The sequence below is a fragment of the Bombyx mandarina genome, chromosome 05, assembly GCF_030267445.1.
Source record: "Bombyx mandarina strain Sakado chromosome 05, ASM3026744v2".
In the NCBI taxonomy this organism is placed as follows: Eukaryota; Metazoa; Arthropoda; class Insecta; order Lepidoptera; family Bombycidae; genus Bombyx; species Bombyx mandarina.
In genome coordinates this window covers 6,126,941-6,141,907 of record NC_143212.1, presented here as the reverse complement: position 1 = coordinate 6,141,907, position 14,967 = coordinate 6,126,941, and the positions used below count along the sequence as shown (strand labels likewise).

General features: G+C 33.4%; 1 protein-coding gene and 1 long non-coding RNA gene across 9 annotated transcripts in view; one reads left to right on the top strand and one right to left on the bottom strand.

Moving 5' to 3' along the window:
• Window positions 1-9,004, top strand: part of LpR1 (Lipophorin receptor 1) — a 217,739-nt gene extending 208,735 nt beyond the window's left edge. For 4 of the 8 annotated variants that reach the window (XM_089727591.1, XM_089727598.1, XM_089727592.1 and 1 more), the window contains 4 exons: window positions 2,468-2,548; window positions 4,357-4,472; window positions 6,460-6,618; window positions 7,829-9,004. In XM_089727591.1, the coding sequence (XP_089583717.1) occupies window positions 2,468-2,548; window positions 4,357-4,472; window positions 6,460-6,618; window positions 7,829-7,870 (398 nt within the window). In that variant the 3' untranslated portion in view covers window positions 7,871-9,004. Of the gene's footprint in view, window positions 1-2,467; window positions 2,549-2,973; window positions 3,157-4,356; window positions 4,473-6,459; window positions 7,206-7,828 lie in introns of those variants that run through there. The other 4 variants (XM_089727593.1, XM_089727594.1, XR_016323122.1 and 1 more) reach the window with 3 other exon arrangements.
• Window positions 9,005-11,079: 2,075 nt separating this feature from the next.
• LOC149502924 (uncharacterized) lies at window positions 11,080-12,744 on the bottom strand. The gene is made up of 2 exons (XR_016323120.1): window positions 12,384-12,744; window positions 11,080-12,278 (listed from the first exon to the last, which is right to left on the bottom strand). It is a non-coding gene; the product is annotated as an uncharacterized LOC149502924 (long non-coding RNA).
• Window positions 12,745-14,967: the final 2,223 nt, after the last annotated feature.

The window sequence follows — 14,967 nt, the reverse complement described above, 5'->3', positions numbered from 1 at the left end:
TCTTATGAAGGCACCTAGGAAATGTTAGCAAAATAGACCTACGTCGTTTCATTCAATTCTTTCAATTATATGAAGATAAAAGAATAAGATTTCTTTAAAATACGAAAGTTATATCAGCAGATCGGTAAAATTTGTTTAATATTTTTAATTACAATATGTAACGAGCTATTTGAGCAGAAATTTTATAAAGCCTTTGAATGAATCTGATTCAAGACGCATTTATGATAAAAAACCAATAAAAAATTAAGATATACTATTGAAGCATCCACTGTGATACAATTGACCGGGTCAACAAAATACAAATTTAGAATCATTGAATCAATGATTGATCGATTAAGATTTCAATGAGTTCTTTGTTGGGCCATTACGGTACATGCGTTTATTTAAACTTTTCAATTTGAATTCTTAAAATAATTCGATAATCTAATTTTAATAATAATACATTAACTGATATGATTTTCTTGCAGTGTACGTGTTATAATGTTATATTAGAGTAGACCTTAATATATATTTTTATATAACTAATTTATTTCCTGTATCAACAACGACGGAACCAGCAAAAACCATGAATCTAACTTGAAGTTCTTGATTGGATTCTGGAAAAGACCTTCTAGCTGTTTGTGAATGATGAGCAATTTCGGAACTGGAGTTCCTTGACAGTTAAAAAAAACAGGAAATTTAAAACAAGCTTAGCAATGTCATTTAGTATATTTATTTACTATGGAAGATACAAGTTTACGAAACCATTTGAATGTTAGTACAGTGTATACCCACTAAAGTGTTATATCATTAAGTTGATTGTTAATTTAATTAAAATGTTTTTAAATGATAATATCATACTGGATCTATGTCGCCATTAATGCATTTCTTTAGTAATTTTTTTTGAAACGCGACTTCAATGCCGAATATCAAATACAGCCACACACACGGTCGACACGTAACGCTCCACGTCACTCGATTGCGTCATATCGTACGATGTTTTTTTTTATCGTCGGAAAACATTTTTACAACATTGATACACGTTCATACCTAGAATTCCATGTACAAGATTGGAAATAAACCACGCCTTCCATACGTTTTCTTATCACACGTTAATGATTATAGTAAGTAACAATTAGTCATCTTATTGTTTATGTATGTCATTATCGTTCAGAATGTGGGTGAATTTACGAGTAGACATAATAATGTATACAAATGATAATAATATGTATTAAGCAAAACGTAACCTTCAGTGGGAATTAGCAGACTGACAGAGATAAAAGAAATTCTAAATCCATCATTACATTATTAAGTAGACATCTAAATCCTTCGGAGGTGCTAAGTGAATATTAATAAATCGTAATTAATCCGTAATAAAAGCAATTTAAAAAATGTATAATAAAAGTGTCGAATGAGAAACATTCAACCGCCAATTGTACTTTCTTGTATTTAATTTTAATGTATCGCACTGTTTATTTGTTTTTTTTGGGTACAATAACGAATACTCTCTCTCTCTTTCTCTCTCAATATTCACTCTACAGGTGTGTCACGCGCCGTGTGAATGTGAGAGGTGAATAGAGGCCTAGAACGAAATGTTGAAATGAAGCGCCGTACGCCCAATAACCCACCGGCTGGCGAATAAGGCGACGTGACGTCACGACATCACGCCACCTTTTGTTTAGTCAGTGCGTTCAAAACCCAGAACGCCGTCTACCTATATATAAAAAAAAGGTTGTATGTCAGTCTGTATCTTCTAAAAATTAAACAGGTTAAACTTATACAACAATATTATATATTAAGAAGCAATGTTAAGGTTGATAGTGTTCGATTTGAAACAATAATATTTCCACGTTAAAGCTGCTAAAAAGCTGTTTGTAAACTTTAAATTTTTGTTTGCCACGCCGTTGTTTTACTATTTGAGAACTTTAAAAAAATATAACACTTAATTAGAAGTACACACAAACTATTACGGTTTAATCTTGCCTTTTTTATTGTTATTTCCAACTATTATGACTAAAGTGTTTCAAAATAAAAAATAGTTTAATAATAAAAAATCGAAATTAAACCGTCGATAGTTAGTTTGGATTATGTCGTATGTCTAAGAAAATATAATTATAGGTTTACATTCCTCGTTACGTAAATCAAAGAATTCGACAACACACACACACAAAATGAAAAAGCAAAGTCGCGGGACAGCGATAAATATAACACGTCGACCGAGAACCGAGCCGTGGCTGCTGTTAGCCGGCTGTACGAAATTGTAGGGGGGACGCGACGTCAGTGTAGTAACGCGCGGCCAGTAACTCCGACCTGTCCGATCCCTCATTCGGTTTCATGATTTGAATCGACTACAACGTGTAGTGTGGTGTTAACCTTTTTTTTTTTTAAAACCTACCATCCAAATACCGACAACAAACACATATTTACGATCCGCACATTGAAATCATCAGTTAAAACAAAGTTTGTTTTATTTTCGCAATATCTACAGATGCAATAAAAGGAGATGCAGAGTTACATAAAACGAGTAACAGTTCAAATGGAACAGTAGTTGAGAAAAAACCTATAAGCAGTGAGTATTTTAAACCTAATTCCCGATTATGATTTGAATCCTGTCCTCATTCACGTCTTCATTCACTATCGACTAATAACTATTTGCGGCGATTGATGCTGGCCCAAATTTTAATAAATGATTTGCAGTAATTTTCTCTGAATATAATAAGTTAGTGAGTAAAGTTTATTTTGAAGCCAGAAGTAAAGATTCAAACGCCGCAATTACAAATCGGATTTCTTTTTATATATTTTTTTTATCGTAACAAATTCATATTGATCATGTTTTATCAAGATAACGTCAGTTGAAAGTTTCTGGTGTGAGGCTTGTCTCTCGAACTAACCAGTAAGGTTTATCACACTTTTACTAACCGAACTAGATACTGTGAATGTATGAATTGAATATCTGTGTGTCTTCAATATGGGATTTCATTGACTGATTTGCAGGGCATGCCAAACTGCTAAATTCAAAAGTGGTCATACGGTTTTGTACGTGATCGGTTAAACGGAAGTTTTAAACCATATGTTGAAAATACTCCGAGAAGGAATCGTCCTTCTCGCAAAGGAAGCACACGAAGCCTGGAAAACAGAGCAAGCCGAGACCGCTGAAGAGACTGAGACCGTAACGGAAAAAGATCCAACGACCGATTCAGAAAAAACTGAACCAATGCCGGTCTACTGGGAAAGCGATAAGAAGGAACTGAACAACAATAATCAGCAGTTTATCGATTTATATTTGGAAGACGCATCTCTGGGCCGAATACCGGACACAACTGAGAAACCAGTCATAGAATCTCATTTTAAATATGCCAAAGTATTTCAGTTGCCACTGAAAAATATAATTTTGGATGGTAACGTATTATTCAATGCAATTTCATAAATTAATTTAAATAATGTAGACATTGAAAAGAAGACACACAGATTAATTCTGGGTGCATGTTTGTAATTCGTTTTAACTAATAACATTTTATTGTGATGTAAGGTTGTTGGGAATACGTATAAAATATCCGAGTTCGGCACGTACTGACATTATGATAAAGAAATTAAAACTAGTGTAACTAGTAGAAGAATATTTCATTCATTAACAATTCACAGTTTGTTCAATCATGAATAATTGCGAAACTATGGTTGCATGCGAAAGGTCCATCCCATTGTAAAGAATTCTAATCGCGAGATAAACATCCCATCTGATAACTCCTTCCTTCCTGTCCGTTTTTTGTTTTTTTTTTGTTTCTATACTCCTGTTAACATTGTGACTAAATATTTTAACAAAACGCAAATATAAAAGCTAATAAAGTATAGACTAAGATATTTTAGTTAAATAGTCTTAGTTGGCACGTTACATTGACGACATCTGTAAATAGAACGCCTAATGCTATCCGGTAAGAACGCCTACGCGACATGAAACTTTACGGTTAAAATATCGTCGACAGTTAGTCATTGCGATTTCGTGTGTCTTGTACCAGTTTTCACTACTGATCCATTGAAGTACACTAATCATTGTCAAGTTGTAGCATTCTGTGTCTTTGTCGAGTGTGTCTGAGTGTGGTTCGACTGATCATTTCTTTGGTGGAGGAATTTGCTTCAATACTAATATTATTCAAACATTTTACACGTGTATCTAACTTTTAATTTTAAATAAACTATCGAATTAACATGTTACAGCTTCTGCTCTCAGTGAAATTTAAAGTAACATACCTACGTTTTTAAAACAAAATACATTCGACTGTATTTTGATAACATTGGTACATATTTTTCATGAAGGAGTCGACGCAATCATTAAATCAGGCTCCAAAAAATCAATATTAAATATATTTTTCTTTATTCTAGGTGTACCAGAAACACCAAAAGTCGGAACAGAAATCTCAAACAGCGGTCGCGATGCCGGAGTGGTCGCCGGTATCGTGGTAGCAGTGATATCTGGAGTTTTATTATTGGCTGCAGTGGTAAGGATTCTTTTATAAATCACTAGCTTTTGCCCGCGACTCCGTCCGCGTGGAATAATTAGCTACTTTGGCAGAACGCTAAATTTTATCCCCACTACATTTACATAGAAAGTGAAAATACATTTGAATTATAGAATGTTAAGAAACTATTTAAACCCCCTATTTTGAAACATTCTTTATTGGTGCTACACTTGTATTGGTCTTACTGTGATGTTATATAGCCTTCCTCAATAAATGGGTTATCTAACATTGAAAGAATTTTCGGACCAATAGTTCCTGAGATTAGCGCGTTCAAACAAACAAACTCTTCAGCTTTTTTTAATATTAGTATAGATTCATTTTACACTTTAAGTGGTTATTTAAAGAAACTTCCTTCTTTTTTTGTAAACAAATCAAACCAATCCCGATACTGCTTCAATTGTTTACCTTTCGACCTCATTAATTCAGTATTGTCCTTACGATGAGTTACTTATTTCATCGACCGACGTGCCATGTGTGCGATTACCATTGAGAAATTACGAAATTCTTTTTTGCGACACGTTTCTACGTCAACAAAATCATCAAGGACAACCTTAAATAGCTAAGCAACTTGAATGTATCTTTGTTTTAATGTTTTAAATGGAATAAATATTGTACAAAACTGCACGGAAGCAAATATGGCCGCGCCGCACGACTCTCCCATAAAATAATTTAGCACGAATATACTTATAAATGGGTCGTCTATTCTCAAAGTGGCAATCTGTGCATTTGGACAAAAAAATGTTATTGATATGTCAATACAGATTGATTTGAATATAATCGTCTCCTTCAAAGAATACGGTTCAAAACCTGCATTAAATAAAGGTTAATACTTAACCTGTTATTTATCTAAGATGTCGTTCAGAAGAGTTTTGTGACTGCCAATGGAATACAAAGTCAATAATTCGTTTTTCTGATTTACCAATAATTGTCCAAAAGTCACATTGCCGGCTTTGATAATAGTCGACTCAAATATCGATCACGCACCTGTTCTAAATAAATATGCACACGAAAAAATATTATAATTACCGAAATTAAACGACCTTAACTTTTCAGCAAGGAATGCGATCGTATCGCAAACTTATGTTTCAATCATTCTTAATTGCATTACGTTACGGCATACCCACCAGCCGGCGAAACATTAATTGGCGGCAATTGTTCTATTAGCTTTGACGCATTCGACGAGTTTAGTAGTATTTGAAATAATTGTTCGTTACATAGTATATAATTACTGGGCCATATAAAACGCATTCAAACAATACGGGGTATTTATGCTTAGTAAATGAATATTGATTTCCTGAAAGTAGTACATCATTCCGTTTTCTGTTTCATAAACAGTTAAATTACAATGTTTCAAATTTATTATAATATAAAAAAAAATGAAAATAGGTATATAATAGATATAATTGGTGATTCCAAACACGATAAAACCAAAAAGGTAAATTCAAAAATTATATTTTATAATAAATGAGTTTGCATTGCCGGTAATGTAAGACAAATTAAAATTATCTCCCAAAAAAATATTTATTATAAAGTATTAATTCCTTCTTGTAACACGTTGACTGCCATGTCGGTTACCGGTACCCTACGCGGCGCACTGAAGTAATTATGTCGATTACTAAGCGTCTGGATTGCCTAACTTTTCCTTCTTTTGTTGGTTTTAATGTTAGGTACATTGTTTTAATATTTTAGGTCTCTTAGAAATAGATTCGTTCTCGGTATCTTCAGATTTGTCTTTCCCAGAGCCTACTAGATAAATCCGGTACCTTAGTAAGAAGATCGAAGAGACAAATCGGGATAATTACTTCAGTTCGCCTACATGGCAGTCAACGTGTTAAGCAAATGAATAATAGTATTAAAATTTACGTTAGTTACAGCGGTCTCTGATCGATTTTGGGTTACGGTCCCCCCTCACATTGTGTATGCAAAAGGAAGCACTTGTAAAATTAAAGATGACTACTTTTTACAGATCGCAGGTGTTATGTACAGACACTACGTACATCATAACGTTACATCGATGAACTTCGACAACCCGGTGTACCGCAAGACAACAGAAGACCAATTCGCTTTGGAGAAAAATGGCTACGCACCGGGAAGCAAGCTGTACCCGAGCACCGTGGGGGAAGAGGTGAGGGCTCTTACCGCTATGGAGTGCACGTTAAACATACAAAACAGTCTTAGATAAGTCGCGCGAACATCTCAGCGATCCAAAAATAAGCCAATTAAAATGTGTTACGGGTCTATCGATAAATTAAACCATTAAAAAATTATAATAACCACTCTTTTAGTTTAGCAAAAGAATTCTTTTGACATTAGAGACCCCCGTACGCGGCCAATGTAAATATCAGATTTAGATCTATTCTGTTTAAGTATAAACTAAGGTCTGCCTAAGACATTTTTAAAAACTTGATGTATTTATGTATTTAGAATTGTATTAACTAAAATTTATTTAAGATAGAAGATATTTTCGTTTAGATTAATCGTGGCGAAATTTATAAATGTGCCAACATTTTTACCGCATCAGTATTAATATGTAGTTGCCAAATTATTAATTCTAAATGGTAGTTGATACGCTGTAAATAGTCCCTTTTGAGAGCTATTTTGTGATTGTTTGACTAAGTTACGTACTTACTTAAAAAATGTTTTCATGTTGACACACTTTTATTCGCAAAAACAAATTATTTTTCATGCATTATCGTACGAGGGCTTTTTACGGTGAGTTCTTTGTAACTATTGAAACCAAAAATACTTCATAAAGTATTGTGAACAATATTCCCTTTAGTCTAATGATTCAACATAATTAAGTTTATTCTTTCTGAATATTTACACGTTTAGTAACATTAGTAGAAATATCGCAATTTGAAATCAAAGAAGTCTTACTAGTTACTTTTACTGGTGGTAGGACGTCTTATGAGTCCGCACGGGTAGGTACCACCTACATGCTTATTTCTGCCGTGAAACAGTAATGCGTTTCGTTTTGAAGCGTGGGGCAGCCGTTTTACTGTTAAAACTGAGAGCTTACAACTCTTGCCTTAAGATGGGTGGCGGCATTTAGGTTGTAGATGTCTTTAGGGTCCGGTGACCACTTCACATCAGGTGGGCCGTGAGCTCGTCCACCCATCTAAGCAATAAATAAAAATAGAAAACAAGAAATTGCCTCTGAATTGGTTACCGTCTCTGATGGATATGTACGCGATATTAGATTTATAGATAAGACAACAAACCCTGGAAACATCATATGCCCTTTACCAGGTTGGCAACCCATATCGTGGTCATAAAGCAACTGTTTATTGTTATAGTTCATAAATATAATTCACATTTTTTCTTTTCTCCAACAGGCCCAAGAACCACTCAATAAGCCGAATACAGAATTCGTATAGTGTCCGTGTCGGCAGTAAATACGTTTCGATATCATTGAATGTGAAAAGAAAAAGAAGGAGACGTGATACATGACGTGAATAGTTCTAACCAGTGAACGGGACTAAGCTACTGTAGTTGTACTCTAGATGGCGTTAGTGCAGTGTTAAGTGTAACGCTTCGGAACAAAGTTCTTTTCGCGCTCTTTCATACGTCAAGCCGAGGAAGGATCTCATTTAAGGTTATATTTGGTTTGCTATCATGTCTTGTAATGAATATAAATCACGGGGAGGCTATTGTATCACACGTTCGCTTAGAGAAGATCGGTTTTTCCTATAAGTAAAATTTCTCATTAGACTGTGAATAGTATAGAGATTTTTTTAGATATTTAATTATTTAACGAAATGACGCTTTAATGGCGAATTTTTCCATCACTTTTCAGCTTTGTTGTTAATTTACTACACATATTTTATTTTAGTTAGATATTATGATCACGTAGTAATGTCGTGCTTCGAACAAATAAAATGTTTTTGTATTAGAAAATAGAAAAATATATTAATTTAAAATCCTTTTTTTTTGTAACAGATACAAATGTACTGATTATACAACTTTCAAAGTATAACATTAGGAAAAATATTAAGTCTCTCCTGTAGATTTTTTAACATAAATTGTAATTATTTATTGGAATTAATATGAAATATAGACTAATAATTACGGTAATCTACAATTTTTGTGCCAATCCCTGAAGTCCTATACACACGCTGTGTAATTAAATTAATTTCATTAGATAAATTTTATTATCAATTTAAATGTTTGTTATCTAATATTTATTTGTAAAACAATTGTTATTTATTACAGTTTAACGTAATATATAAAATATTTTATGTAAAAGTTGTTTTTGAATCACACGTTCGTGCTATGTGATTTGAAAATAGAAAGGAAATTTGGAATTTGTATTTGTCAAGCGAAATCCTGCCAAATGCCGTATATAAGTTTATAAAAACATAATTACTCTTTACATAATTAATGTAATTCAATTACATTGTAATAACTTGTTGCACGTTTCATACAATATCTACGCCTAGCTGAATAAGTGTGGTCACCTAAAAAACATTTGTAAATATTATCAGTAAAATATATGTAAAAGGTGTTTAAAATATCGTGTTTTATTAAAATTAATACCTAACGCTGCTAAAATTATTTAAAAACACCTGAACTTTTAGGTTCTGGTCTGCAAATGAAAAAAATTATTTATTATTGCTCTCAGAAAAAAAAAGACGTTTGCCTAAATAATCAAATTACCTATAAAGTTAAGTTTATGAAGCGTATTTATACATAGCGTCAAACAAATGACAAGCAATCAAATGATTCAATTTAAACATTTTAAAGGAACAGAATTATGACACACTAACAAAAACTTTCATAGTTATTTATTTTGTTTGTTTAGTTATGGTAAAGGGAAATGAGCATAATATAATGTACAATTTGCCATGGAGCTAATGTAGTGTAGCCATCTATCGTATTTGTGTCACTGGTGGTAGGACCTCTTGGGAGTCCGCACGGGTAGGTACCACCACCCCGCCTATTTCCGCCGTGAAGCAGTAATGCGTTTCGGTTCGAAGGGTGGGGTAGCCGTTGGAACTATTCTGAGACCTTAGAACTTATATCTCAAGGTGGGTGGCGCATTTACGTTGTAGATGTCTATGGGCTCCAGTAACCACTTAACACCAGGTGGGCTGTGAGCTCGTCCACCCATCTAAGCAATAAAAAAAAAAGATGTGTTTTTATGCTCGCGTTCTTATTAAAACACAAGTCGACTTTTATACCGTCTGAGGTCGGTTCAGTGGGTAGGATTTTTTTATCGCAGAAATAAATCATTAAATGTCTTAATAGTACGAGAATCTAAACTCTTTTACTTACAAACTTCGACAATATTAATCGAACTTTTCCAAGGTTTTTTTCTATAAAACAGCCGACATCACAGTTGTACAAACAGTTTTAATTTTAATCCACTCCGCAAATACTTAATTTCTCGATTAAATACAGAAACAGACATAAATAACTCTCCAACTAAACAGTTAGGTAGTTATTGAAACTTGTTTGATTTATTTTCGCCTTTTTGTTTTTGACTGTCTTTGAACTGTCAGCGAAGTTTTAATCTATGAAGCAGATCATATTTTTTTAAACTTGATTATAATTCAAGTTTAATAGGTACAAATACGCCGTAGCTTGCGTGCTCTCGGTACTCTTTACTCTTTGTTGCACTCCCCAAATGCACCTGCTTATTTAACTACTTCCTTTCAATACTTAGGGTCTGACCACAGTCGAAATCTTCGTTCATCTCACAATCTTCTTCTTCGCTGTCCTCCACATAGTTCTTACTTTTTACGTTCTTCATTCAGTCTATTCTTCTATGGAATGCGCTCCCACTCAAAATAAGGTCAGCCACTACACGTGAAGCGTTTAAGACGAAGGTTCGAGAACTGTTTCTCAGAGAGTTAGCAGAGTCATCTAATTGATAATATTTGTTTATATATGTTTTTATATGTATATATTTATTATATGTATATGTATATATTTATGTATATGTATTTATTTAAGTAACAGTATTTGTATCTATAAATATTATGTATGTTATATATCGACGGCAAAAAGCAAACCTGCTATAACCCACAAAATGAAAAATGTTCACCAGAGGCAAAAGAAAATTATTTATTTAAAAAAAAAAAAATTCTCCTAAACTATAAAACTTAGAAGTATCATTTTAAGAACCAAAATGTATTTTTTTGTTTTCTATCAAGCCGAATACTAAGATTTTACCAGAAGTAAGTTTTATTATGTGTTTGTGTTGGTTACAACAATAGCAACTTTTTGTCTGTTACGTAAATTTGCTGTAAATGAAGCATATAAATGTATGGGAGACTCAAAATCAAACATTTATGCGCAAAGAATATTTGATGTAATTACATAAACCAATAAATTATCTGTGTCAATTCTGAAGTAAATGATATTCTTGTGTATAACTAGATGCATTTCATTTGTCGTTACTGCTAGAAATACTGAAAGGATGGTAAAACATAACGCTGTAACTATGGAAATTTATTTATTTTGTGAGAACAAAATAAAATATTTATCTGGAAATTATCTGGAAAGAACAAAAACAAAAGTTTATGTATGTTTTGTGAACAATAAATGTTGAATAAATAAATTATTTTAGGGTAAATTAAAAACATTATAAAATATCATAAAATCAAAATGTAATCAGTTTAACAATTTTTAAATCAATTTGCACTATCTATTTCTTGTATGTCTTCTTCATCTGTGTCCATTAAGTAATCCTTTGCTTTAATGCTTACTTTTAAATTTTTGTATTCTGCAGCAAACCTTGAAGGAATTATGTTTTTATTGACTAGACTCGTTAAATCCTTGTATTTTTTGGCAGATATTCCTAATGCTGTAGGGTATAACATATCCTTCAAACAATTTGTATTTTTTAATGGACTCAAAGGAATTGTTATGGTTTCTGCGTCAGGTAACATTGAATTTTTAATATACATCAAGTTGGGTTCTTGATTCTTGAAGGTAGCAATACTTAGTTTTGAAATTGATAGCTTTGACATCAGATCTAGACATTGATGTTTCGTTCGTGGGTCTGGGTAAGACAGAGACCGTCTCATCTTCGGCTATACTAATTATATCATCACCAAATTCAATATAACATTGTTTTACAATTTCATGGTGGTCTTTACTAGCCTCATTTTCTGATCTAGGCTCGTTGTGTATTTGTCTAGAGTCTAAGTCTAGAGAAAATTTCCCTTCACCATTATTATCCTCATGATTCTGTTCATTCAACGCTAATGTAATGTTATTTAAATTACTAAAATTATGTTTAATTTCCTCATTTTCTTCAGAATCGTACGGAAGAATAATTTTAAAGGCTTCTTTTATATGCGTCTTGGATGGTGTAGGGAATAATTTTACTGGTGTAATAATTTTCATCACTTCTTTAGTTTCTGCTAAAAAACAGTCGGGTTATCTGAATGTTGGAGTTAAATTTTCTACATCTAATCTACGTGATAACTGTCGGGGAGTCATTTCAATATTCTCATTGTCCTGTTTTTGTGTATCAGTATCATTGTTAGTGGGGACCACATCATTGTTCATAAATTGAAATTTTTCTTCAACATGAGACATTTCAGGAGTACAAATTTCTGACCTGAGTGTACTTGTGCATTCTTGTATGGTATTATTTTTATTAATCGTATTTGTTTGCGTGGATGTCTTTTTAGTCTTAATACTAGACACAAGAGTCAATTTACCATTTTCATTTTTATAGGTTTCATCTTTTAAAATGTTTATTTTTCCTCTTTTTTTGCCAACAGTAACATCCGGTTTTAGCGATTCTTTCCAATCAAGACGGCGTTTAGACATCTGAAATCAATTAATGTTTATAGTTATACGAACTTGCTTTGCAGTGGGTAGGAAACTAACTAACATAACATTTTTAAATTATATAATAACAAGAACAATACTTACCTTTTAAAGTCACTCCAATTCCGCGAAGACACACAGTAACAGCAAATACGTCATACCTTCCTGGGTGCCGCGAAGCGACTGAGCGACGCGGTAAGCCGAGACCAAGTGAGCGCGAGCGCGCGTATTTAATGGCGGTAAACGCACATAATCAACACAGTAATATTGTATTAAAAATGGCATAGATAACAGGAATCTAAAAACTTTTATGTGTTTATGTTGCCGTAATTAGCGATTGTCTACAATATCATAGTTGTTATTCTTGTAGTACACTACAAGGATCAATTGTTTATTATATACTAAATGTCGTAAACGTGGTACCTTACTAAAAAATAATATGCAATTTTGCTGTAAACCGCACTAACCAGCATACAACGGTGCTGTAACTACAATGATTACTTTATTAGGAAAAGCAAAATTGGTGTAAATAACAAATGCTAGAAAAATGCTGTTTTTCATGTTATTTACTTCAAGTAACCAGTTGTCTTTTTGAAAAAATAGGATTAATTCTATTGCTGTACAAAAATTTCTAATCGTCGTTGAGCCACGGGAATAGAACCATTCGACTGAGTTTTTTTTTCTGATTCCAAATATGAAATAAAAAAAAAATCGTGACTGATGTGGGTTACAGCAGGTTTGCTTTTTGCCGTCGATATACACATATGTTTAAGTACACACTACACCTACCAAGCTTCATCTCTGCACTCCCCTAAGGTAGATTGTTAGAGAATGCCTGTGGCATTAAGTCCTCCGTTATACTTTCTAGTATATGAAGTTAATCTATATCTATACTAATATTATAAAGAGGAAAGATTTGTTTGTTTGTTTGTTTCGAATAGGCTCCGAAACTACGGGACCGATTTGAAAAATTCTTTTTCCATTAGAAGCCGACATTGTCCCTGATGAACATAGGCTACTTTTAAAAAAAAAAAATATATATATTTTTTTGGTTTCATGTGTGTTTTAATGTTTCCGAAGCGAAGCGAGGGCGGGTCGCTAGTGAAGTTATAAATGAATTAAATAAAAAAAATAAAAAAAATCCAACTAATGTATTCGTACGACTGAGCAACCTTTAATCATTCCTAGAGGTTAAATCATAACCGATGCAGTAACAAAACCTGTTGCAAGTCATTTAACCTTGGGATTTTAAATTAAAGATTGCATTCTTTTGGTTAAAATGTATGCGTAGGTAGGAACACAATTCACATTCGGCGGCTCGTTCGAATATATTTCAAACAACGCACACAGCTTTATATACACCGTATAGAAACAGGAAAAGTACAACTCTTGATTTTTTTTTGTGGACAAGCTTACACTTCTTCAGTATGTACCTAGTCGTCGTTGGAACCCTTACAACATTAGAACATGAATATCAATCTTCTGACAGGCGGCCTAACTATTAGTTGTAATGTATCACCTTTCCAATTGGAAACAAGGTAATGCTTAGGGGCTGAAATAGGCAGAATAATAGTACCGTCGTTACAGTACGTCTGATAGCCAGTAATTATGCAAATTTAGAAATTTTCCGATTTTGGTGTTTATTACTCATTTGGTGCAATTTACTGGCGTCAACGGGCGACCGAACTTAAATTGAATGTAGTGTTAATGCTTACAGGAAACCATATATAATATATCATGATACACCTAAATGTCATCGTTCGCTGTTGTGTCCAATTAACAAATTTGTTTCAAAAACAGGAAATGCGAGGGATTATTTTAAATAATTTCTCAGAGAACTTCCTCGTACATAGACCACAGTATAAAATAGATGTGCACTAGGAATAATAAACGCAAAAATAATAATTTAATTTATTGTTGTGTTTTACAACTTAATTCCAATAATAAATCAAATCAAATCAAAAAAAAATTATTCAACATAAATGAAAGTGCATACTTGTTGAACGTCAAAAGAACTACCACTAATTCACAAGAACTAGCCTCCGTCCTGAGAAGAATTGGCAAGAAACTCAGCGGGCATATTTTTTTTTTTTTTTAAATATTAGAATATTTTTTTAATATTAGATTAATAAAGGTTTTTTTTTTCTTTTCCTACCTAAGCTGAGAGCCTTGAGAGGCTATTTCAGCGTAACCTTAACTAGTGGGTGAGCTCACGGGGCTCAAACCTGACGATGTTGCTAACACGAACCCTAGCAAGAGCTGTGCTTCGCAGAATCTACCACCGGATCGGAAGCGCGACCCACTGAGAAGATCCGGCGAGAAACTCAGTGGGCCGTTAACCCTCAGGTTAATTTACCCGTCGCTCGCGACGAAGGGCTCGACGAGAATGATGACCAGTGCTTGAGGTACCTAAAAGCACCGTTAGTGGATCGTGAGGATCCTAAATGACGTGATTGGGGCGACGTAGACTGCTTTCCATTCTGTCCGGGTCATTCGTTCGTTGGTCCTCTAATCTCTAGCGTCGGTTATGTTTTTACTAGACAATAATCACTACTGACCTTCATCGTCAGTCTTTGACGGCATTAATAAATAAAGTTGCTAAAAATGTTATTACTCACTATACGACACGGGGTCGATAGAAATCGACAACCATGTTCTATTTAAAATTATTTATTTTCAATTCCATGTG